Genomic DNA, 25,992 nt, shown 5'->3' with positions numbered 1-25,992 from the left:
TTGAAGTGTGTAAAGGGCGCTGAACCACAGTGGCCACCATACTCTTTCAAATCCGTTGGATTTTTTAAGATTTCGGGACGCTGAACTGTTCAGTGTAGTAGGACACTCACATCCCGAACCTTTCACCTAGTGTGCAGCTGGGTAGGTAAATATGTACAAACAACCGGCTACCTATATGTTGAAGTCAGCTCAAATGACATCGGGAAGTTGGTCCTCACTCATAAAGTTTTATGACAATTGGATTTTTATTGTCGTTTTATCACCAGGTACTTGGTAAGATTTGATGGTGAATGCATGCGTTCTATGTATACGACTATGATGTGTTTAGTGTTCACGCAGCGGAGCGAACTAAACACTTTTCGAACTCACCGTGTATGTGCCACTCCGTCGAAAATTACGATCCGTCATAGGTCACTTGACTACTAGGAGTGTTTGCCCGATAGAAACGCGTTGCAAATTGTGTCGTGATGATCTGAACGCGTATCGGGAAGAGGCGAGTACCCTTCATTATCAACGTGTTTTTCCTTTCATTGGACCCTCGCCTACCATTTACATTACATATGAGGTTTCACACATTCATCGGCTGATTGTGAACGTTTCAGTGCTGTATGCGGGAGACAGACATGCCGATCGCTAATGAGACCGAGCTATCCAGACCGCTTATCCGCTGCTTTTGATTTTGTCACGAAGTTTACACTTGGTCAACGTAAACTTTGACATGTTGGACTTTGTACCAGCACGTTTCAGGTAAACAAATAAGTTAATAATCGGACTGGAAGCTGAACCACTGTCGGTCCCTGTCCGCTTCCGGAATTTACGTGGTGGGTATTCGCTGTCTATAGTTTTGAATAACTCCTTCAGTTGCATAATCAGACGATGCCGACCTGAGATTCAGACGAAATTTCAAAGCTTCTTCGGCCTACGATGTTCACGCTAACGACATCCTCGGGTCGCTATCAACGGTCAGGAACTATTCTTCATTGTAGTTGGTACGGGATGATTGTTTGAAAATCCGATGGCAGCTCATTCTCATACTCGCACTCTTTTGTCCATCTAAGGAACGATTTATATGTTGCCCGGACATCTAGATAACAGAGTTGTGGAGCAGATTCACTTTTTACGTATCGTTCTTTCTTACGTTACCATTGAGGCTGTTTCCAATAGCTCATGTTGTCTTTCGAATTACTAGGTTAATCGGGCGCTAGTACCTTTTCATTGTGATAAGCTCCAAACGCATTTATCGACAGTTAATACAGTTAATTGATACGAATGAACCTGAGTTGAGACCCGGGATCCCCACCCAGTGAGGCGGCAGTTATTCATCCGACTTAGTTCGCTGATTAGTGATTTCACAGTTTGTTGCCATGTCATAGACCTTCTACCTCTCGGTCGCTTTCACACAGCACAGGGCTGGACGAAAAGAGCTCTGAGGCACCAAGGGTTTGCAAACGGGCGAGACGCTTCCTAACTGGAATAACGAATGATCTTTGAGTGGCTCGGCCATCGCAAAAGAGTTCCTCTTTCATATAACCTTCTGGTGTATCGGACCCGAAACTGATGATCAAATACTGACAGGTTTCCTACATCCAACGCACCTAAAGGCCATGTTTTTATCCATAGAGCAATGTGAATCCAATGTTGCAGTGTATGCTCAGCCATCGACAAAGAGATTGACCTCACGCCTATGAAATTAGTATCCGAGGTTTCCAAAGCTGCCCTGGTCTTTCCCGTTCGAGAAGTACTTTCATAGCTCCAGCTGCTACACTTTCAGTCACCGAAACTGGGGTACCATGAGACACATAGCCAAGTAGTGGTGGCGATGGCTTGATCAGTTAGTCCATACTGTGCATTGCTCTGAGGTACGGGAAGCTGAGTTGCTGTGTACTGAATGCGACAGCTTTTCTGTACGAGTGCTACTGACTGCATGATTGAGTCACGTTTCTCTTTGTCCTTGATCATTAATGAGTTGAGACCCGGGATCCCCACCCAGTGAGGCGGCAGTTATTCATCCGACTTAGTTCGCTGATTAGTGATTTCACAGTTTGTTGCCATGTCATAGACCTTCTACCTCTCGGTCGCTTTCACACAGCACAGGGCTGGACGAAAAGAGCTCTGAGGCACCAAGGGTTTGCAAACGGGCGAGACGCTTCCTAACTGGAATAACGAATGATCTTTGAGTGGCTCGGCCATCGCAAAAGAGTTCCTCTTTCATATAACCTTCTGGTGTATCGGACCCGAAACTGATGATCAAATACTGACAGGTTTCCTACATCCAACGCACCTAAAGGCCATGTTTTTATCCATAGAGCAATGTGAATCCAATGTTGCAGTGTATGCTCAGCCATCGACAAAGAGATTGACCTCACGCCTATGAAATTAGTATCCGAGGTTTCCAAAGCTGCCCTGGTCTTTCCCGTTCGAGAAGTACTTTCATATCGGGCGAGTCCCCCGAAACCTCATCATTAAGGTTATTCATCTCTAACACCCTTTGGTGCCTAGCTGCCATGGTACCCGAAGAAAAGAAAATGTATCCACCACATCGATTGGCTCATTTGCAAACATGAAATGTGGATCTGATCTCATCCAGTCTTTTAGCACTAGTTTACACTTTGCAGGTACAAAGCGTATATCAAATTGTGCCACAGAATATTTCAAGCTATTTAAAACGATTTGCATCCTGGAAATATCTGAACCAGGGAGAGCAGTATCGTCCTCGATGTCCGAGCGGAGGTCTCGGGAGCGTCTCGTTCCTCGCAACTTCAGATCCAGGCAAAGAAGTTCGAGGTGGAATGTAAATGACAAATTTGGAGAACGAGGGTAACTCAGCAGCATTGTCCTATAACACTAGCATCGGTGAACTCAGATGAAACGTTTATGTGTACCCGCATCCGTCCACACCAGTTTTGAATCTGGCTCCTCATTAAGAATATGAATTTTGACACCTTTGACCGTCAGACACCGTTAAAGTTTCAAACAATCGACACAGTCGATACAGTTTTCAGATAGAGAGGTACAACCAACGTGAACCGTTCGAAGGCGGTGCTGTTGAACTATGCATCTTCGTCCAGGGTCAAACTCAGCTTGACTCTCACAAATTTTTATTTCCAGGTAATCTGTCAACCTGCCCAAAATAGTGCCAGAAATGACTGTACATGCCACTACTACCAGGCTGGTGTTTTGCATGGCTTTCTTTCGCCCGTTTGGTCGAGGCGCTCAATTCCACTGCTATTTTGTTTCCGCCTCAAATCTTTTGTGGTAGGGTTGTCAGACTGCTCACCACCTTTGAAAAAGTGTGGAGTGCGAATCATTCGTACTGAGTGCCTTGTCAGGTTGGAGGAACGGTTCTTCACGCTGGATTTCTCTTGCTAATTACAGACCTCTTTTAGTGTTTCATTCTGGCGCTTTGAATTCTCCCAGATGTATTGAAGGTGGCCAGGTGAACTATAAAGACAGTAGAAAGGAGGTTGGCTGAAGTACCCTGGATTCGAAAGTTTGACCCACAAGGCAGTGGGAGGATGCATGGTCTTGTTCGGCGACCCTGTCTATGGTTTTTGACCTAAACGTTTTAACAGAGAGTGCTCGAGTCTTCTTGACGTATGCCCACTGGAGTCAGTTACTTACTTCTTCGATCAACCTAGCTGCAGGGAGCTGACCCGAACCGAGTCCAGGGGGGTCAGGCATGACTTTGATTCATAATGAGGTTGCGCACATGAAGTGTCTTTTGTACTATAGTGTAACGCTATAGTGGTCACGGTCAACCGCTGGGATTTCGGAATATCTGACTCTTGGGGCCAACTTTTTCTTACCCATCTCTCAGAGGAAAGGAACACCACTGCTTACTTCCTCCTCACTTTCTTCGCAGTACGACTTTACCTCCAGACTTCCTCGTAATACGATTTCCGGCAGCTCCTCTGTGACCTTCTTGTCATTGGTTGCAGCCAATATAGTCTGCATGACCGTTTCCGCACTGCAGCCCGACCACCACGACCAAGTGACAGGTTTAGGATGTGGGATACAAAGAAAGAAAACAATATAGGAATACAAACTTTTCGGTGGTCACTTGCTTAACACTTATAACCTAGGGACATTGTGATTACGCTAACCTGCGTGTTTTACAAGTTTCAGATCACTTAAGGTACAGCTAACTGCCTTGGTTTATTAGTCTGCATGTTGAAACTGTCTTGGCCTGTTGGGAATGAATATTGATATGCGCCCGCGCTAACTGATTGAAGTGACTGTTATACGGGATATATTACTTCCTCTTCTGGACCCCTTTGGAATCTTCTTCTTGGACTAAAAATAAGCACTTGCTATCGTATCAGAAGCCAGTTCATAGTCAGGAAGGACAAAAAATCTATCCACGGCATCAAAGAGTGGGAATGAAAACGGGCGATGCTGTGCTCGGACGTCCCTGTGTTCAAGTTTCACCGGCAACAGCGATTCGAAATATTATTTGGAATTAACTTGGGTTTTTCCAAGGGAAGTTAGCATAGTGTAAGCAAATAGACCAGTAGCTAAATAAATAAATATAGAAGCCAGCCGGCAATCAAATAGACAAGGAAGTAAATAAACTACCGGCGGCCACAGTCATACCAACTTGTTGTCAGACTAGTATTGTGGTCGTCTGCGATTGTACCTTCGTCGTTGTCAACAACATGGGGCATACATCTTATGCGAATCACATCGATGACGAACGTATCCGTCGGCGGATTTATTGACACGTTTCTGTCAACCCATCAAAACATGCTTGAGAGCTGAGATTCTTACTTCCCAGTAGGTGTCGTGCGCAACACTGATTCTGCGACAGTGATGTGGAGAACTTTGGGCTGCGAACCAACACTAACTTATGGAACTGAAAGTCCATAATTATGCATCATTGTGTCATTTCACAATATAGAAAACTTGGCACAGCGGCATCTTACTGGTTACGAGACAATCGCAAACAAAAATGACGGGCAGTACAGACAGATTAGTTACAGACAACGTTCCAACAATATCTACTTGATACTGACCAATCTGTCCGGTCCGTTCGACAGGGGTTTGCAGACCAAATTTCGACCGTAAGCCATCAGACCGGATCCGGCCCGGACAGCTATCAACATCGAACTTATTACTTTTACTTACACAGATCGATTGTGGGATCCAACTGCAATGCCTTCATTTGTGTCGTTTATTACCTACAATTTTGTCTTGGAGTATTCAGTACGGAGTCTGATTCCACGTTCAAACGGAGGCTAGCAGATTTTTTAAAGTGGCGTTTTATTTCCATTTTAACCAGTGTCCAAGTAGATATTCTCTTCTCTTAACTAGCCGGCTGATCGTCTGGCCATATTATTCACTGAACATGAGCAACCAGTATGGTCAATGCGCACGCCTGTATTCTGATGTTATCAAAAATCACCAATTGTTTGGTGAATGTGGTTCTTAGTTTAGTCGCGCACGATGTTGTGCAGGTTGATATGTGAACCACTTGCAATACACTTGTAATACCACACTTGTCATACACAAACGAAAGTTCACCAAGCCGTAGTACCTATGCTTTCTTTTGGTCCTCACCGCACATTTTTTTCAGAGTTTTTTTATCGGTATATTCATTTTCGAGTGGCATATATTTGGAAAATGAAGCGATTTTAAACGTTAACTAGGACTCGTCTTACAGGCCCAACGTGTCGAAAAGTTGATTAAAAAGTTTGCCTTGTGGTGAAACGCTGCCAAAAAATTGGAAATACCGACCTATCTAGTTGAGTTCACTAGAGATACCCAGTGTTGCGGCCTGTCAACAGAAAATCCCACAATAGTGTGCCATGGTATTGCTCTACCTCAGGTAAATTTGGTTTTGGTGTGGGCGGTTTCGGAAGTTCCAGGCACCTGATCAATCTCGCTCGTTTGACGCAGCATGATGAAACTATCATAGATGAGCCAGCAGTACGGGCAACATTCGGATACAGCTTATGCTAGGCTCCCAGGTTCTGGCAAGGCTGTGCACATATTCCCTACTACAGGTGAACCAACGTGTTCCCAGTTCATCTGTTGGTTCAAGTCGCTGCTGAGTTACATATGAGTTGCACGTTCTTCTTGCACTGGAACGGGCGTTGTTTTGAAAAATATATTGAGGGGCGGAAATTTCTGATTTCCTTCAACTAAATAATCGCAGGGAACTTTAATCCAGTCACCTATGGCATATCAGTAAATAAGGGACACTGATCAATTTATACGTTTTCTTCTGAAACGCTTAGGTCTTTGAATAACTCGACAGACAAAATTAAGCGTGTTGCGTTGACTATACCGCGCTATTTTTATGCATGTAGGCTCTAGAAGTTCAGCAGTTCATTGTGTGATCGAGGGATAAGGTGATGGTGATGAGGCTCAGTTTATTCATTTCACCACCAGTGAGGGAGGTCCTCAGGTGCTCAAAGTAATGAATTGTAACGTTCTGGTCTTACTGTTATTTTTTCACTAAGAGCCATACATGTTATCGATTTTGTTCCTACCGAACACGCCCTAGTAATAGGATGAATATCGAAAAAACCCACAAGTGACCCATGAAAAGGTATCAGATAAATAAATCAGGTGAATAACTTAGCTGTATATTCAACCGTCGTTTCAGTGTAGTTTCGTTAAGGATCTCATGATACGTAACTGAATTCGCGAGCAACGTGTACCTGATAAACTCACAAACAGTAGGTAACAGGTAGTTGGCTGAAAAATACTCGCATACTACTGACACGATAAAATCTTCATATCTAGAATTTTTGGGCGAGTGAACCAAAGAAACCTTTCCACTGATGAGCGAAACGCAGCCGAGCCTTCAGGAGACTCAGTCCAGCTTCACGCGCACACCAATTTAGCATGCTTCAGGAAGCGATTTACAGACATAAATGTTCGTGAGAAATTTGAGAACCAGGCCTAATGGATGAACTCCAAGTGGAGCGCAAGCTTTAGTGGACTGTTGTTTAATGGCAGTCTTCATTTACCACTTTGAAAAGAGTTAATACAGCTGGTTTCAAGACAAACTGTCTCATCCAGCATCAAATGAATCTTTCCAGTGACGGAGGTAGAGGTGCAAATGATTTACTTCAGCCCTACACTTTTAGCAGATTTCGATGCAATAACCTTGTCATCCCAAGTTTTCTCGTTGGACCATAGTGCTAACGAATGCGTTTTGTGTATCTAATTTTGACACGCCAACTTTGGGGCAAGATAACGTCACACACAAATAACAGCTAGGATTTGTTTTGTTTTGTTTTTCTGGTTATTATGAACAGAAGGAAGCCACACTCTGACCCGCGAAGCTACACTATTTTGCGTTTTTCAACAAAGAAACCCTTCATCCGGACCTTCATGTTGAACCATTAGGTAGAGATCGACTATGTTGGTTGAAATTATTATGGTTAAACAAGTGAACCAGTGCTTGCAACGGAAAATTGAGTTCTTCCGTATATTTTAACAACTCTTTCGAACTCTAGGGAGGACTTCCACCGTGGCTATTGTATCGATATCCACACATAAAAATGCGAACTAGCAGTGCTGGTAAGTGAATTTATAGTTTAGTTGAAGTGTTTCGTTATTCTTCAAATCCAACCCTTGGGCCTCGATGCAGAATTTCCAAGTGTTTTCTATTTTTGAATAGGCAGATAAGTTTTATTAGCAGTTTTGTTTTGTTGTATTTTATGAGTTGTCCCGGGAAGGCCTCATGAGTTGACATTCAGGTGGTTGGAAGGATTCCTGTAATACAACTTATTTGGGATCATTCCAACAAAACTCAGAGCTGGGAAAATTTACCCTCTGACGGTGGATGCCCCCGAACAGAATGTGATAACAACGATAGAGTCCGCTCGTGTGGTATAGTGGAACAAATATTGTTGATCCGGACAGTATGAGTTCTTCGAATCATTCCGATCGGTCGGACTCGGATAAACTCGCATTAATAAGAAGAGCTCCAACAATAAAAACTTTAAGTTATTTTGAGGCTGTTCAAAATCTACCTTTCAAATGACCATCTGTGTGAAGGACAGTTTCTCAAACTGAGAAGAATCCTCATGCTATCTGAGATGGGTAAATCTTGCCCTGCTAATACGTGGTGCGTTATCATGCCATGTAAGCCGGTCCGTCCGTTTTCTAGCTATGAACCGGCGCCACAACACAACACAAGATAGGAAAATTGCATCTTGTCTCAAGAATGGAATTCCCAATAGCGAGCGCCTCAGGGCGCAGATCAATAGATCACCCGCCTGAGATGTCCGCCAAAGTAATGCCTTGGCAACAACAACGCTCTGTCCGCAAAAGTTTCGAATAATTCCCGTGATTTATTAGTTTCTAGCTAAAAACTGATGAAACCGGCATTTCTGGGACCAAGCTGCACGACGATATATTCTCTGGAAAACTAACATTTCCCACAGTTCTACGAAGCTGTGTAATGTTGCGTGAAATGGATTAATGTATACATGTGGTCTCAACAGTCAAGCAACCCATTGGCACTATCTGGTACAAAAATAAACTAATAAAGTAGGCAGACAGGTTTTACTACAACAAAGCGGAAAGCATAATATAGGCTGTCACCCCTTGGTCAATGGATCCTCCCCAAATTAGCGAACGGATTTGGTGTCACGTAGTACATTAATAAACGAACTATTCAAATTCAAATTTCGGCCCCTCTCAGTCACGTGTGTTCGATGTAAAAAGCACGCGAATTCACTGTTCGTTTGTTCATGCGTTTTTTTTACCGGCGTACAGCGTTTGGTCGTCGTAATTCTCTTTTTGCCGATGTCCGTTCAAGTGAAAATATTCCTATCCTCCTATCTCTACCGCACTTTTAGGTGATAGCGAATTGATAATCATTGCTTAAACTACGATGGTGTGAAATTACTGGATGACCCATATTCTTAAATATGTGTTTCTATTCAGTAGCCTCATGTTCCACTTATTCTAGATAGCAAATTATATTTTTGACGTCTCACTACTTGAAAGGTTTCCAAGAATTCTCCGTTAACACTAAACTTACTTCCAAATAAGTGTACTGCATCATTTTCCTCCCAATTGGTGCTTGATTAGATCATTGGTCACCCAAAACAATATACCAGTTCTTGCTTAACTGCTGCGCAGCCATGAGAAAGGCTGTCCACTGAAGAGTGGAAAAAGTGGGGAGTGGCCCTACGCATCCGTGGAAATCGATCAAGATCAAGGTTCCCCTACTTTGGAACAGCAACGAGGGTAACGTATCTGAGCCCCGCATCGAAGTGATCTACCGCCGGTGGGCTTGACCCGACGTCCTTTTCGAACCTCACGGAACGTGAGCCAACCATATAATCACAAACACTAGCTAGGTAGCATGAACAGAAAGTGTGAACGTGCTCTCTACTCGAACCGGATAACTTCCGTGTCCTGTAAGGTTTCAAACCGCTTACAAGAAGAATCTCGTGACTGGCTTCACTTACGGGACAATCTTCAAAACGTCCTCACTCTACCAACGATTAACCTGATAAATCTTATCTGCTGCCTTGATGAATCTGATTCATCCACAAGCACTCACTCATGCATTTCACTGTGAAAAAACAGCATCAAATACACACCAGCCAAGGTACTGATGTGCGAAATTAGCATATGTCCAATGTTCTCAGATCAGTAGGGTCAAGTTTCACAAAGATGGAATAAGGTGGCTCCTTCAGTTGGCGTGTGTTGCGAACATGTAGCTTCGATGAAATTCACTTCTGATCCCAGTAGATGACGCAAGTTGACCAGTGTTGCTCACGCCTTCCTAATACACGCACTGAATTGTTCGGTCACTATATTGCCACTGTCTTTGCAGCTGCGTAAACAAGTAAATCGGTCAGCAAACTCAATTTCAGTGGGTACAGGGCCGCACAGAATTCTGTAGCGGTGTTTAGCACTTTGAAGGTGCAATGCGTCTGTGGAAACTAGGCAACACATCCGAGAAGTATATCTAGTGTAGACTATGAGGGCCAGTGGTTCTTAGCTAATACGACGACTTCGTCACAATAATCTAGTCCAGTCCGCGAAATAATTCCGATACTAAGGGTTTCCATCATTTGAAGTAGGCATTCTTAGATTGTCGATCCTAAAACTGAACAGGAAGAAATTGTGGACGGCTTCGCCAAACCCCAGTAGTCGTAGGAAAGCTCTGGAGAGTCTGTTATGAACTTCACGACTTGAAGCATGTATGAAGTACAAAGTATGTTTAGCAATGTTGTAGAATGTAGGTAGGTCGGGTGCGCTGTTTGTGAGTGACCCACTCAACCCTGCACTGACGATGTCACCTCGATTGGTGATGAGACGTTTGCAATCCAACTGCCAAGCTCGGCGAACAGACCAACAACCAAACAAAGTATGTTTATAGAGTTCAGAGACGTTCTTGAATTAAGCGTATGTAATCTGTAGTGTCGAGGGTTTCCTTGATATCGAGGAGAAGCGCAGTTGTTGGCCAGTAAAATGTCAGGCGCTGCTCAAACATTTGGCGTAACATGATGATGTGGATGGTGTCTCTCCTGCCCGGATGAAAATCTGTTCGCTGCCATAGAGTTTGCCTCCTATGTACCGGGTTTTGGCATCGCGGTATTATTGAAAACAGCGGCAACAGCTTATGGCTTATGCCTCTATGGTTATTAAAGTTGTCTCACGCACACTTTTTCTAATAGGGGTATCATGATGGATTGCCCCAGTTGTCTGTAACACTTTTTGTTTCCACATGCGAAAGAAGACAAAATGTATCGCCGTCTTTAATTAGCGCCAATGGAAGCTCTTCTGGTCTGGCAGCCTGATGTGGCTTCAACGCAGCAGGGGGAGGGGCCGGGTGATATAATGGCATCCACTGCTCCTAAATATAGTACTCCTGAGAGACAACTGGTGGTCAGTAAAGTTGAAAAAACGTTCGACATCATTACTGCGCTTATATAGAACTATATGGAACTGGAACTGTATGGAACTATATCGTGGTGGATAAGCTAGTGTGGTTTTCTCGTAGAAGGTGTCACGGTGTCAGTACTACATTTTATGCGTAAGCAGGAAATATAAACTAAGGTCGATTAGTATTCCGATCGCTGTCAGTCCTAATGGGATCGGTGGCACAGAGTCGACTGTTTACAGATGTCTAATCAAATGTGGAAGCTTCAGCTTGGTGGCTGGAGGACGGTTGATGTGGCCTCAAAATGCTGTTGTTTGTGCAATTTGTGGTTTAATGTGGGCTGAGACACTGCCAGGTGCCGAAACCCTTGGCTCACAAGCCTAACTTCAAGGAAGTGGTAGACAAGGAACGGCTACACTATAGTTTAACGTTTAGGGAACGGGTAACCACACTTGTTTCATCTCTCAGAAATGAGGACCAGGGTGCTCTGTTTGTCAGACCTCTATCCATTGACCAAGTTGCTAATAGAGCCTCTGTAGATACTGTGAGCATTCTTCAACATAGCTGAAGAGGTCTCTGAGGTATGCACTTCGTCGCACCAAGATGAACACCAGTCTCATTGTGACGCGGCAAGTACTACGTGAGGTTTTTTGAAACTTGAGCACGCTGGACTCACGAGCCCCAAGAAGTGCGATGCTAAGTGTGGGCTGTCAAAGAGTTTTCAACGATAGCAAAATTCTTCAGAATGCGAAGTTATTCAAATATGAAATATAAGCATGACGAAGATGCTGCATTCCCTTCACGATTGGTTAGTAATAGTTGGTTGATGTACTCTAATCGTTTTGTCTGAATATCTCTGTACAACGCCCTGGCACACATTAAGTGTGTCCGGATGATCTCTTAATCGGTGTCCCTGCATTGCTGTTTGGGGACATCCACCAAGTTCTGGAATCGTAGGCTAGCACTTTTATACACTCGGTCTGTCAATGTACTTTAGAGATTTTCACTGAGGTTGAGGTCCGTCTTGCATGGGGGCCATTCTACCAGTCTGATGTCAAGCGACAAAGACCAGTTACTCACGAGTTGGGAGCCACGTATTACTGAGGTGCCGTGCTATAGTAGTACCTCTTCCTGTGCTTCCTCGACAGTTGGAATCGTAATCTCTGGTGCCATCCACTTTCGCTAATTGAATTCTTCGGCGAACTAACATAAAACTAGTACCAAGCGCCTCCATTACTTCGTCTGGAACATGTTGGCTCTACTTTTGTGCATCTCGTGTATCCTAAATGGTCTAACAGCCGAGTTGAATATACGCACCATGTTTTCGGTGTTAAATTCGAAACCATTTCCAACTGAAATGTTTTTAGTTCGGATATATTTTAGAAGTACTGCAGCATTGTGGATTGTATGTACTATTCAGTAGATGCGTTCATATCATTTACTGCTTTCTGATGCGATATCAAATGAATGAGAAACAGGACAAGTCATTTGATTTAATCGAAGAATGTCCTTTTTGTTCATCCACAAGATTTAGACTCTGTCCTTGGATATGGTGCTTTACCGCATTGCTGAATTGTTTCAATCACCCTTGGAAATCGGGTACAATAAAATGTACGGAAGGCGGACGATTCCATTCTCTTCGGAGGACAGCTAAGGTCACTCCTCTCATGTCTCACTGCGTTAGTCTTATTGACTGCGGAACTTCTGTCAGTCAAGTTCGTTGTGATAGGATTTGCAGTCAGAGAGGATGTGAACTACACTTGGACCTAGAACTGACGATTGATAGTGGGAAAAAGCACCATTGTCTTGTGGTGTAAAATCACTCTCCCGTCAACGAACAAAGCGATCATTGTGATAAATTGGTCGATACTGTACATCGAAAAAAGATCAACACGTGACGCGCATTTGCCAGTAATTTTAGCTAGTACAGCTAAGGTCGTCCTAGGAAAAACCGATTTGGAAATTAGAATAATCTGTTAGTATTATTGCTCAACTAGGTACTATGTAAACGTTTGCTGTGACTTGGTTGAATGATTGCCCACAAACGGTTTTGTAAACCTAGGTACTTGTATTATTTTAACGCGGTACTTTTGGTGTTTTTTCATCAAATTTTTGGTTTGAGAAGCTGAATGTTTTCCGTGTACGTTTTAATTGTCGTCAAGGTAGTAACTTCGACACGAAAGTTATGAGAACTCTGGGTAGTCCCATAGATTTCTCGGTGAGTACAGTATTGCTAAACATCATGGTAGACGAAGCAGCAGTAGGTGCGGTCAAATAAAAGACCTGCCTTGTAATGAAGATTTTAGGTGTGAAGAGGGTACAATCTAGATAAATCTGAAGGTTGAACGTATCTTGATTCAGATAGTTTTTGTCCGTTGATGAATAGCATCATCTTATTGGTAGGATTGCTGTATTTTTTTAAAGTTACAAGATGTTCCCTAACATCATAATCCTAAGAAAGTTTTCTGTGTCCTGACTCCGTCTAGGTCTTTTAACCGTTTGGTGACCCCGTTCAAAATCGTTTTATCATCCTGTTAGCGTTTCTTTAATCTGGGAGGGCTTAACTCCACCTACAAAACTGGTACATTCAACCGGACCTGTCAGCACCAAATATTAGAGACTTTTCATTTTGGTCAATATCATAAGCCTGTTACTTTAATGTGTTAGTACCTCAATATAGCTTCATTTTTACAGCGTTCTATGACTTATTCTTCAGAGTGCTCATTTACTTGTAACCGTTCTTCTGATTGCAGAGTTCCTCGCCCCTGTAAAGCGCTGGTTCGATGTTCTGTTGCCCAGACTGAAGGAACATCTTTATCACAAAGGTGGACCGGTGATAATGATCCAGGTAGTACAGGGCTTTGTAATTTTCAAAATAGAAAAGTAAACAATTTTTCATACGCGCGTCAAGTGAAATATAACGGTTCTCAGCTCATTGTGAGCGCTTATCAAAAGAAGTTTCAGTGTACCTCAGAGAAGAAAAGTGATGCCGAAACCAGTAGCAGAGAGCCGCTGAAAATTTGTTATCTTCACCAGCTTGAAAACGTATGTTGAGAAGAATCAGGCTAGGGTCTAGCTCCTCTTGAATTGAATTTATGACATTTTCCTCCTCGATCAGGATCTGTGCAGCTAGAAACGTGCATTGTTTTTATAATTTCTCATTCCTCTTCTGGACACTATAACCATTACTTGGTGGAACAGCACCTAAAATGTCACTCCGATTTCTAAAAGCCCTACAACCAACCCTGGTCTTTAGCTCTCAATGGAGCTCATCGTGTAGGAATATAGTGGCCCATCAGTCACCTCTTTTATTAGGAGTTCCGCACCGTAAAGTGCGGCTCAAACCGTTTGAATTACTTCCCTCTGAAGCTGTCTTATAAAGGGATCGCTGTACTGGACTGTGAAAATGGCCTTTCAACACTCATTCTCCGAGTTCTTCTGGACGTTTTTTCCTTTATCGTATTTTGTCGACTATTTTCCTTCAGAAAATGCCAGCGATGACTGCGTACGTGTGTGCTTGATTGCAGTCCTGAGAATGTTTTGTTTAATATGACCGATCATTGATAAGATCCGCTAGTTTTCGGTTATTTTCATATCATTTTTCGTGACATTTGATAGAGTTATTTACGTAACTGTGCGACGCACTTACACATAAACCATGTGTGATACTATGAAGTCGATCCTCCGTCGTGCACAGTCTTCATTCTCGTGAAAGTCAGCAATACACCAGTGACAAACTTCCACGCAGCCATGAAGGAAGTCCATAGCGAAAGATGAAAGGAAAGGGGATAGGTAGGTTGGGTTGGGAATTGATTGCAAAACGTCCTTGTTCCTGCGGCGGTGATCCATAGTAGATCTTGTCGTGGGCACAGTTGCAACCTGCCTTTAATTGTAGGTTCCAACAGTTAGTCTGCTACTCAAAACACTTAGGTACAGGTATAAACAGAAGGACACGCCCTGAAGCTGAATTTCGACTATCGAACGGTTGTTGTACTGAGGTCGCTTGCTTTTACTTCATACCTAGTAGTGTGTGACTCGCCACGCATCTGCCTGTTGGATTATTAGATACTGTCTAAGCATTTCGGCATAGCCGGCAACTTTACGTGAAGAGCCATCACAACTTCTGATGCTGTAATGGCAGTGGTTTCGCTGGTGTGTCTATTACTCGATTCTCTTTTGGATCGCATCACTGGATGACTGTCGAAGAAACGATGTATTTCTTCCGCTTCCTTATTTTGCCACAAAATTCCAGCCACCATCTTTTGAGCGTCAGTAGTCTTCTAGTATTTTGCCCTTTCTGGAGCTTCCCGATAACCAATTAGTTTGATAGCTGTCTCCCATCTGCATGACTACCTTCAAAATCCCTGTACTGCGGTCCCTGTAGGGATGATTAGTTAATGTATAAATTAGGGAAAGGTTGATGGAATGCGCGAAGATAAATTACCGTTTTGGCAGCCGACTGTTGTAATGAGACTGCGATTCTCATACGCGAGATTCAATGTCGAAGGGACAATAAAACTACACCGGTTAGGTTTTTTGTACAGCTTGTGGGACTATACATGTGTTGCAAACGAAACACGTTTTCGACAAATACACTCATTTGCATAGCAATTTGGTTTTCACGGGAAACTCAACTGAACCTCTTGTTTATGGTATTCTTCAACTAAATGTGCTACAGAGAGGCCACCTCGTATTTCAGTTGGTACGATTTGCGAAATATCACAGCTCCAAGCGGGACGAAGCTGGTTGTGGGCTATCGGAAGCTTGGGAGTATAGTTTCCTTTATGAAAATATTGTACCTACTAAAACATGAGGCGGCCTTTACGCAACACATTCAGTTGATCAATATCATAAACGAGAGATTCAGTCAGTGTATTTGGGTTCGAGTAGAACATAAGTCTGACGAAAACTCGGGGACTGTGCTTCCTTGATGAGACGTTAGAAGGGTGAAACCGGTTGCGGGCTTTCGATCAGTTTTCAGCAACCTTGTGATAAGTTTCCTTCATATAAACATTTTTTATGCATGCACTCTCTGACATATGTCTCACTGATTGTCTTTTAGATTGAAAACGACTATGGAAGTTATGCTGCTTGTGATACAGACTACATAGGGGCACTAAACGCACTTGTCAGAGAGCATCTTGGCCCTGAAGTGCTCGTGTCCACCGTTGACATCGGAACAAAAAACCATTTAAAATGTGGATCTCCCTTCAAGTTGAATTTGGCCACAATAAATTTTGGTCCATGTAAGTCTGACACATTCTGTAAACAAAATGAAATCGGTCGGTTTGTGGTGACCTTTTGTGGTCACTAGTCTCGAAATGTCTCTAAGCTGAGCAATAAATGGTGTCAGGGAAGTGATTACCTGAATGGTAGAAACTAGTACTAAGGGTTCAGCTCTAGTGCGTCCTACACACTCAGTTACATGTTTTTTTTAAGTGTACAAATCTGATCATTTGTTTTCACGTCTCGGACAGCGATATGTGAAACATGAACCCTTTTCTGTTAAGACATCTAAGCAACGGATTCTCCCCCACATACCTTCTGCGGGTTCTTGCCTGTGCAAAGCGAATAGAAAACTAATCAACAGAAACCGAAATCAAATAGAAAGTGGTAACACAAGAGTCACATTCGAAGATGTATGCGCAGGTGCAAAAATCCGCCTCAGAAGCTATGTTTAGTACTCATATGGTATAAGGTTGAATAGACACGTGTTTGAAGTACAAAGAGATGCTGGGTCTCACGTTTATTCACATGACACTCGGTCGGCTGTTTGTATTGCATCAAATGGGAATGACTATGAAGACTTCTGAACACAAAACAATGGCATGTGGATGTGAATCACGCCGGCTTTACCTGTGCACAAGGTTCTTATTCCCGTTTATCATGCTAAGCTTGAGTTGATGTGATATGTGACCGTAAATTTCGCCCCAGAATCAACTTGATGTCCTAGTTTTAACATGTGTGTAAGAATTGAGCTGTAACACTCCCTCCTCAGTCTTTTGGTCAGGCGAGATTGGATGCGCTCAGGCGCTCACTTCAACAACATTCTTATCGTTCACATGGGGAAATGTGTGTATAGAGGTCGTCTGATGAGACAGTTGATCACAGCTCCTTCAAACAGTTACTAGTTTGGTGTTCGCTGCAGCTGCTGTGGAAGATAAGCTGTCATAACATTTTCACACTTAACCTCACGGCTTTACCATTCCTCCGATACCTTGGCTTTCAGCTATTGTTCCCACAGTTAGGTAGTCTCATCACTGAATAACCTCATCTATATTTCTCAAAGTTGAAGGAATGTAGAACAATTATAGCATTATATGGATTACATATTTGTGGCAATCACAAAGGTTTTCGAACTGTCGTGACTTCATTGTTGTTGGAGCACCAACAGCTTTTCATGTTCCGACGAATTCTCTTTTTTTACAGTGTACAAGTGCAACTCCTGACCGCTTTGCCCTTTGTCTAAGCGAAGTCAACAGCTACCACTGATAAAAATGTATATGGCTCATAAAAATCTACTTGAAAGGCATGAAGAACATACTGAGAGGATCACCTGGTCTCCCTTAGTATCGCGATTTTTCGTTCGGTAGCCTACTATTAAGGTAACAAAAACGGAGCGGTAAGCAAGACAATACTTATCTTACTTGTCAATACTGAAAGCTACTACAGTGGCTGTGTAAGCACGGAACCGGGATTGAAAATCTCAAGGTTAATGTGACATGGACCAATATAGTTAACACTACACCTAACTAGTTGGCGAAAATGGTAGTGGTGTTTCCCATGAGTTTTCAGACACCTTGCATTTAGCGTTATAGCAAGGGAATGGCTCATTTTTTATATCGTTCCAAAACGAACGTGATGTAGCAGTTGCGCATCCCATTTAGTTGAAGAATATCATAGATGGGGAATTCAACTGAGTCTCTCATCGACATCATCTTAACTTGTAAATTGTTATTTCTTATCTTCAGATATCTTACCTTAATTCATTCTTAATCTCTACTTCATTCTCAAACACTCCTGCAGTAGTTTTCGGTATTGACCTGTGGAATACATATTTTGTTTTGTGCTGATTCCTGATCATGACAGTAGATGGCTCAAGCACGTGTCGCAAAATTAAATGTTTCCGTCAGCACATAGATCATGCTTCAGACTTATTTCAACCAAATCTTATATTCATGTGCAAAAATCGGTAGTTCAATGTGTTTTGAGGTTATATTCTCGTCATCGCCACCAACTATGGAAATTTACTGGCGACTCACTAGCTGGATTCATACTGTTAGCTTATCCTCCTCGTGGGGATGCCATCGCTCAACTCATAGTCACCTCAATTTTGTGCAGTTTTCGGCAGACGTGCCTGCCTATTGCTTGTTGAGAACTACAGCGACCCTGTGACAACATTGTTTACCTCCACAGACAAAGGTGAGCCTGACGATAGATTTCTGGAGTTATTCGAGTTCCAGCCGGAGACACCGTGGGTAAGTCGTACAAGTGTTTTGAGATGTGAGATATAAGTAAATAATGTGTACTAATCCAGAAAGGGTAGAACTTTTGAAGTACCAGTTTTTTGTACGAAATCGATGAATCCCGCAGATAACGTCCTGTAGTTGGTTTGAACAACGCATGGAAATAGACCGAATGATGTGAGAAGGTCGTTGCGGCAGAACTACGCGCAATATTTATCACTCGTGGGTATCTACGAGAGGTGTGTTTCGGATCATGGGGTCATACTGGTTTCGTTGCAACTTAAGCCACCAGAAATAGTTCGGTTACCCTGCTATCTGTCTGTTTTACGCCCGAGGATAGGGGGATACTTAATATCCGGAAAAGGACAGCGCGTACCACTGATATCTTCCGCTAAAGTTTTGAAAACTTAAACCTAGCTTGGCCAGTTTCAGCGCATTTAGTTGAAAATGGGAATCTTCAGAGGACCCATGTGGTGTGTAAAATCATGATGAACCAACGTTAAAGACGCTTTTTTCCGAAAAAAATGTTGATAAAGAGGCAATAAAAGTGAGAAGTGTCTTAGAGACAGAAAAATAACATTACGCTGCATGTCACCGTTTAAAATTTATTTAAAGTTCCACATTTCGAGCATTTCCTTTGTGAATACCCTATAGTCTTGGAGAACCTGTAGTGATTTCTTGATAATGAGGAAATGGTAGAATTAATTTTTAATGCATATTTGACAAGGTCACGATCATGGTTTCTTGTCTCTGTACAACGAGAAATGCTCCTCCTACCGAGCTTTTAGTTCGCCAAGAATATGCGAGGGGCTGTAGATATCCTGAGTTACTTAGTACTGGTCAGTTCATTCAAGAGTGGAAATGATAACTTTTCTATGTTGACGTAGCTCCTACGGTGGGGCTTGTGCTCTGACAAGTGACAACTTTACCACCCGAAGTATTCATGTAGTTTATCCCAATTAATCATTGATCTTCACAGACAACCTGTTGATTATCAGGCGAAAATCTGATGACATACTTTCTGGTAATAAGTAGCATTGATCGCTTCCTGGAAGCTCAACTGGTAGATAATGAGCTCTTACTTGAATGCTTCAGGCAGACTTGGTTCAGTTTAGTTCTTATATTACTTCCATATTTCTTTCCAAGCACTCATTTTTAGTATTTTTGGTATCAGCTGACTATCTGCATGAACTATGTATAAGTTGCGTAATGTGTCTGTGTGTATTACGGGACGTTACAGTCAAATTTGTTTGTCAATCACTGATTCTGCATGTCACTGAGTTAATTTGAATGAACTGTCAATGCAGAAGGACAGTTGGATTACTGTCTCTCCCTTGTTGAGGTAACAGAAACCTGGCGTTGTCAGGTTCTAATTAGTAATCCTGAAATGTTCTGCTCACTAATTTTGTGATTCATGTAAATCCACTCCAATTGCATAGATTATCGTCAAGCTGTTGATCTTTTGTGATGCTCTTCTAACACCATATCTTGGTGTTCCCTTACGTCCTCGTTGAGAATTTGTTAGGTCTCTTTAACCGAAATCCAGATCTTCACGCTTTTACGGACAATTGTCATTATTCCATATCCCAGGTGAACTCGGAATATTACACCGGTTGGATGGATCACTGGGGTTATCCACACTTTCAAATTGAACCAAAGGTATTCATCGATCGGCTTCTAGATCTCCTCTATTATTCACCAAGAATCAGTGTGAATATGTGAGTTCTTTTGGCTCTAATTGTGTCTGAATGGTGTAAGATAATGTTTGCACGAAACCCTTTTCCCCCATTTTTGTCAAACCTCCGGTCGCCTCATAGCTCTGTATACGTTTCTACATCAAGCTTTTTCAGACGTTGCATAATTGAGCCGTTTTATCACCCGCACAATTGACAGAGTACTCAAATCACTATAAACTTGGTCAAATCGCAAAAACCGTTATTGAAGTCTTCTGGTAACTTAGATTTTGGAACCGAGTGACTATCCTTTTTTGGCGGGAAGTCATTTGTTCCTCAGCGTGTACTGATCCCTCTCAGGACTGTCTCAAGTGGACGGTAGCAGAAGATATATTCCCTCTGAGGTCCGTTATTTTTTATGAACAGACGATTGAAGATAAAACTCAAACTTAATGAGACTCTCTTCAGTCTGCCACCCTTCAAAACACTTTCTAATAACTGTTCTCTGATAACACTTGCTTTGTTTGAAGAACCAAATGTTTGGTTAGTATTGGCAACACTTTTTCGAACGGTGAAAATACTGGCGCATTCTCATTTTGCTTGAAAGAAAAACAGCACACCGCCCTAACATGATCGCTTATTAAGTGAAGTCCCGTTTCTCATGTCCTGTGCTTGTCAGATCAGTTTGTCGTAGTAATTACACGTTTAGAGCTATGCCACCACTGTCAGTTAACCTTCTCGGTTATGTAGTCGTGTAATGTTTGCCATACTGCAGTAGGCATCATTATAACAAACATTCATCTCGAAATATATAGTCCAGTGCGAATAGATGAAGTGCAAATGTGACAACAAAGAAGGCGGACTGAAAACTTCGACTGTTGACGAAATTTACCGGTGCGTGAACGAGTCAGTAAATATTGTTCCGCTGACAATCTTATCTTGTTTCACTTCGCTCAAACACGAGGCCTCTAATCTACGCTACACACCGTCGAAAGCAGTCGACATGTGCGTTTGCAGAGCTCATCGTGACAAAACCAATTAGCTTATTAGCCGTCTCAGAATAGCCATCTGAATACGCTAGAAGAATACGCTAAAAACGAAAGCAGTTGCAGATACCCAGTAAGAGTAGGTCATTTAGTAGTTGGCGAATGTATGATTTGTATTTTTAAAGTACATCCAAAATTGCGGTTTGTCAAACCTGTACAGTACAGGACATAGAAAAGTGTGCACCCGACTTACTAAGTAAACACTTAATTCAATATTACCGTTACAATTCAAGATATCTGGGGCGGAAAAACCCGACAAAAGTGTAATCCCTCCGACAAAAATTTTCAACCTATCCTCACCTCAGGCGGAGTTTCACGTGAATTCGTTATTGGCACGAAGTGCTACACTGGCCTTCTCAACTGTATCGATATTGCCAATGACATCGAAGTGTAAATTTTACTTCATGTGCTGTTCCACGTTTCTTCACAATTGAGGAGCCACTCAGCTGTCTATTGCAATGACCATTACATTCGACGTGAGAAAGTTCAGTTGATGTTCAACGATTCTTGGCTAATATTCTCTAGGTTTTCTACGTTCCTGTGCATTCCACTGGACTCTGGCGACCAACTTATTTCCTCATGGTTGATCTTAGCTCTAACCTAGCTAATCGTAAAATATTTATTATTTTTGGCCGGGCTTCCGACCAGCTGTTACATACTATTTTGTCGTGTCATTTTTGTGAAAGTTACATGTTCCACGGCGGAACTAATTTCGGATTCTGGAACGGTGCCGTGGACCGCCCGTATAGTTCCCAGGTATCCAGTTACGACTACAACGCTCCTTTGTCTGAGGCCGGCGATATTACGGATTTTTATCTCGATCTGAGGCAAGCGATTTTAACGGTAAGTTTTGGAATGTGTGAGCGTGCTTTATCTTAAAAAAACTGCGGATTCCTTAAACTGCAGCCAACAATCTAAATGTCACTGACTAAATAAAGAACACTCCTCTGTCGTTCTTGTTTATAATCACTCTCTTCATCGTTCGTAAGATATAGTGCAATGACCTGATAGTACTGTTATCAATGTACCTTGATTCGTTTGTCTATTTCATTACTCACCAAATAAATGGGCCGTAATTTGTCATTCATCCTCTGTGGTCGTTTTTGAAAACTATAACAGACTGAACATGCGTTAAGTGAACCCCAGTCCAATTCGCACTTCTATCAAGCCTTCTAGTAGCTCGACCAACTAACGACCAACAATATACTACTGCACAGATCTTAGTTTGTTGATCCCATCTCTATAATTTGCGCACCTCACGTAATGGTGTTTTCGTTAGTATTTGAAGATGGTTTAGATTAGCGCTTTTATCGCCTCCGGTAGCTTTGCTCACAGATGCATTCCAGCTCCACACGAAAACCAGTGGTGTCATGGATAGCCAAGAATGTATGCAAGTTTATTAGTGTGCGATATGTCAGCTGGTAACCGAGGATGCGTATCCCTATTTACTCGTTCTCGCTCACAAACACTTGGTCGTAAGCTAAACAAATTACCGAGAAGATCACATCGGAATCTTCGCGGATATCATCAGACGGGATGACCGTCGAACGGATGGGCAAAGATAAGGTTTCTGGAAGAGGTGTGGAAAGAGACAAGATCGAGGGATCCTGATTTAACCTCTCGACATCAACGTTTGCGCTGAGCATTGTCACACAAATGCTTATGGACACTCCACATGTCATGCAAACGTACACACCGCGATAAATATTTGACGCTGACTCAGCGTTAGGGTGTGCCCCCATCTTTTGATCCTTGAGTCGGCTTAGGTTAGACGAGGCAAGTCTCTTAGTTCGTGTCATGCTCGTAATATGATAACTATTGGGTGGAGAAACAAATGAAGTTCACAGGCTATATGCTGGACAGCTTCTCCATTCGACCTAACTTTGAAGCACAGCATAAACATTGAAGATAGTTGTTTTGCAGGTCTGTGGTGCTGTGTTCTGGGGCCTTTTTTGGACAAAGCTTGCCGTTAGTGCCAGCCATCGGGCACAAGAAAAAGGAAAATAAGGGAAGGTCTAACTGCACGGTTTTCTTCCCGGTAGGCAAAGGGTAAATGTCCCCTAGAAATCCAGGTCTGCCAGCATTGAAGGATTCCGTATACATCGACTTCTTTGAGACCAGATTTTCCGATTCATTAGAAAACTAACATCCTTTTATTGGCTCAGAGCAACATGGCTGAGAAGTTGTTGGGCTTCCCTACAGACATGTGGATAGTTTGATATTAGTGATACAATGGGCATTCTGGTAAAATCAGGGCGCTCGAACATGACGTGCCAGGCTGTGTAATGCTTCTTTTCTTGTTCTTAAACTTTGACCCAGAGTCTTTTTAATCGACTGTTCATGAACTAACTGACGTTCACTAATTAGGCGTTTGGCGCCAAAAGCATGAAGAGACTTCAAATAGACGCGACTGTAGCAGCTTGAAATATAATTAACCAAAATGGTTCGCGTTCACCTGATTAAGAATGGCATGCCCACTATAATTCTGAAATCACGCATTAATGTGTGTTTCGAATCTTGGTCCATGCGTTTTTAGGCATAAATAAGTCTTGAACATTTTTATCATCGTCCAATCAAGTTGTCAGGCAGCTCTATCAGCAACGAGATCCCGGGTGAAATTTGATCGTTTATTCTCCTGTTTCTACATTATATTTTATGAGTGAACATGGTGTATCAACCCGTTCTCCAAGCAGTTCACCTCAGCTGTTTAGGATCACGAATGGATACATGTTGTTTATTGTTTGATTTTAGTTCAAAAACACATCGGGAGTGGAAGTACCCAGAAACACCACCAAAATTGCCTACGATGCAATACCAGTGTATTTGGTAAGCAAATCATTGTGATTGTGTCATTTCAAAATTCTCAGTCGATGGTGATACAGTACAACCTGAAGCTTCTGTAATTTTTGTATAGATTCTGACATTTCCATAACACCGTATTGAAATTGTCAGTATTTTAGATTTTTAGCTTTCTGCAGAATTGCAAAGACATCGAGGTAGTTTCATGTTTGTGAGTTTGTGTGTTGTTGTTTTCTAAGATGGTGAGTAAATGAAAATTTGAATGATAATTGCCGAAATCCGGCCGCAAGCGAGGTCGTAGCCATTCTGGAGTAATTGATTGCCGCGGATTTGTAACGACTCTCCGTTTCTTATTTCGCATTCCGCCTCACTTTTTGTATCAGGTTTCGCACCTCATTGAACATGTCACTGGTGGTTCGAGTGCCATGGTCACAGTTAGCATGGAGGCAGTGCAACAGGTAAGATTTTAATCACCCTTTAATCGACTATTATAAAAAAATACCCGTTTAGAATGGCTGGGCAATGAACTATACTAAAATTGTCTGAGGGTTGTCCTGAATGCTCTAAGCTCATGGAATTTTTGAAATGTCCTGGTGATGGTGTCTCTGCGATGTGAGAAGTTCGTGCGCTTACATTTGAGATATTTACTGCTTGCATCAAACACTAAGTAGTGCAACTAATTTTCTGCCTCCGTGCTAACATGATCACATGTTTTGTTTTCTACTCTACCGCACCACAATTTGATGCTCTTTGGTACTATAACTGACCGCTTCGTTTGCCACTTATCATGTTCAGCTGCAGGTTTTGTAAATCCGTCTTCAGTAACAGCGGTAAACACCTCGGGGTCTGCTTCACTCCGATGGCTCGGTCATATGCATGTCATGCATATGCATGCCGAAACACCGTTTACCGATGCGAGTGTTACGTTCCGCCTCCCGTTCAGAACGACACAAACCGCGAGGTAGACAATGGATCTAAACGAGACTAGAAAAAGTTTAGGTATTTTTGCTGTGGTCAACGTTCAAGGGTGGTGTCTCCTGCACTTGGCTAGAGACAGCAAGAAATGGGGGCTAATCTATATTAGTGTCTTCTGTTTGAGCGCATCAAGGTAGGTACATGTCAAAATGCTTGATAAAAACCAGCACTAGTCCCCTCCCTCGCCCACTCTTTTTACCCTTTACTTCAAGTGTAATTAAATAAATTTTATGGCTGTATAGTAATGAAGAATTAATGTCAACACTTTTTCCCTGAAGATGATACCTAATATTCTGATAAGTGTTTCTAACCCTAACTGAGGTGGCAAAGTCTATTCACACCATTCACTGTAGAACTCGGTGAGGTCAACTGGGACCGTCTTGTTGGCTTATTTTTATTTGAGCATAGCTTTCAGGCTTGCATTTGAATATGGTGGATACATTTTTCAGTGTTTGCACAATTATATTATAAGATGTGCCTATCGGGCAAGCAACATCGACCTACAGTTGGATCTCTACCCTGTACCTACATTCCCTAGTTTACACAGTCTAATGATGGATTTTCCAACCTGACATAGCCAGCCTTGTTTCCTTCGCACTACTGATTATCTTTTCTACTGGTTTCAACTTTGAACTTCTTCAGTATTCGGGATTCATGTTGTACAGAACAGAATTCTATCGTGATGCTGGACAGCCTGTCCGATTAAAGTTCAAAGATGTCGCTGACTACGCATACATCTACACAACTAGTGTTAACCTGGATACTCTTGTGAGTCAACCTCCCATCCTGTGTTTTATGGTATAAATCTAACCGAGTAGTCTTTGCAAGTTTCTACAAACAAGATAATTGTTTTGCCGTTTTCCAACCCAGTTCACTGCGAACCAGGCCAAATACGCTGACACTATCCAAAGGCAACGCAAATAAGAATTATTCTATATTACGTAGAGCAGTGCATGAGACTTGAACTACCGCGTGCGACGTGAAGAAAAACCCGAACTTGGCTTGGTCGTAAAGAGACCATTTTAGCCCCAGGTTACCTCCGTTCATAAGGAGTTTGCATGTAGCTGTTTGGGAATTCTCCCAAGTGAATAACTTGGCCTTTCTGGATCACCATTTCGGGCAACCGAACGTACACTGTGCTACCGAGCTAATATACCTTTGATTTTCGCTACGTG

At 42.5% G+C, this 25,992-nt stretch overlaps 1 protein-coding gene across 1 annotated transcript in view; it reads left to right on the top strand.

Annotated features, from left to right (window-relative positions):
• T265_03972 (hypothetical protein) overlaps window positions 1–25,992 on the top strand; it is a gene marked incomplete at both ends in the record, with an annotated part of 45,679 nt that overhangs the window by 11,734 nt on the left and 7,953 nt on the right. Inside the window, 8 exons of the mRNA XM_009168579.1 lie at window positions 13,575–13,706; window positions 15,921–16,104; window positions 18,275–18,336; window positions 19,915–20,042; window positions 21,730–21,886; window positions 23,795–23,869; window positions 24,226–24,300; window positions 25,460–25,585. Of these exons, the coding sequence (XP_009166843.1) occupies window positions 13,575–13,706; window positions 15,921–16,104; window positions 18,275–18,336; window positions 19,915–20,042; window positions 21,730–21,886; window positions 23,795–23,869; window positions 24,226–24,300; window positions 25,460–25,585 (939 nt within the window). The remainder of the gene's footprint in view (window positions 1–13,574; window positions 13,707–15,920; window positions 16,105–18,274; window positions 18,337–19,914; window positions 20,043–21,729; window positions 21,887–23,794; window positions 23,870–24,225; window positions 24,301–25,459; window positions 25,586–25,992) is intronic.

The sequence above is a fragment of the Opisthorchis viverrini genome (assembly GCF_000715545.1).
Source record: "Opisthorchis viverrini unplaced genomic scaffold opera_v5_61, whole genome shotgun sequence".
In the NCBI taxonomy this organism is placed as follows: domain Eukaryota; kingdom Metazoa; phylum Platyhelminthes; class Trematoda; order Opisthorchiida; family Opisthorchiidae; genus Opisthorchis; species Opisthorchis viverrini.
This window is presented reverse-complemented; position numbering and strand designations above follow the sequence as displayed.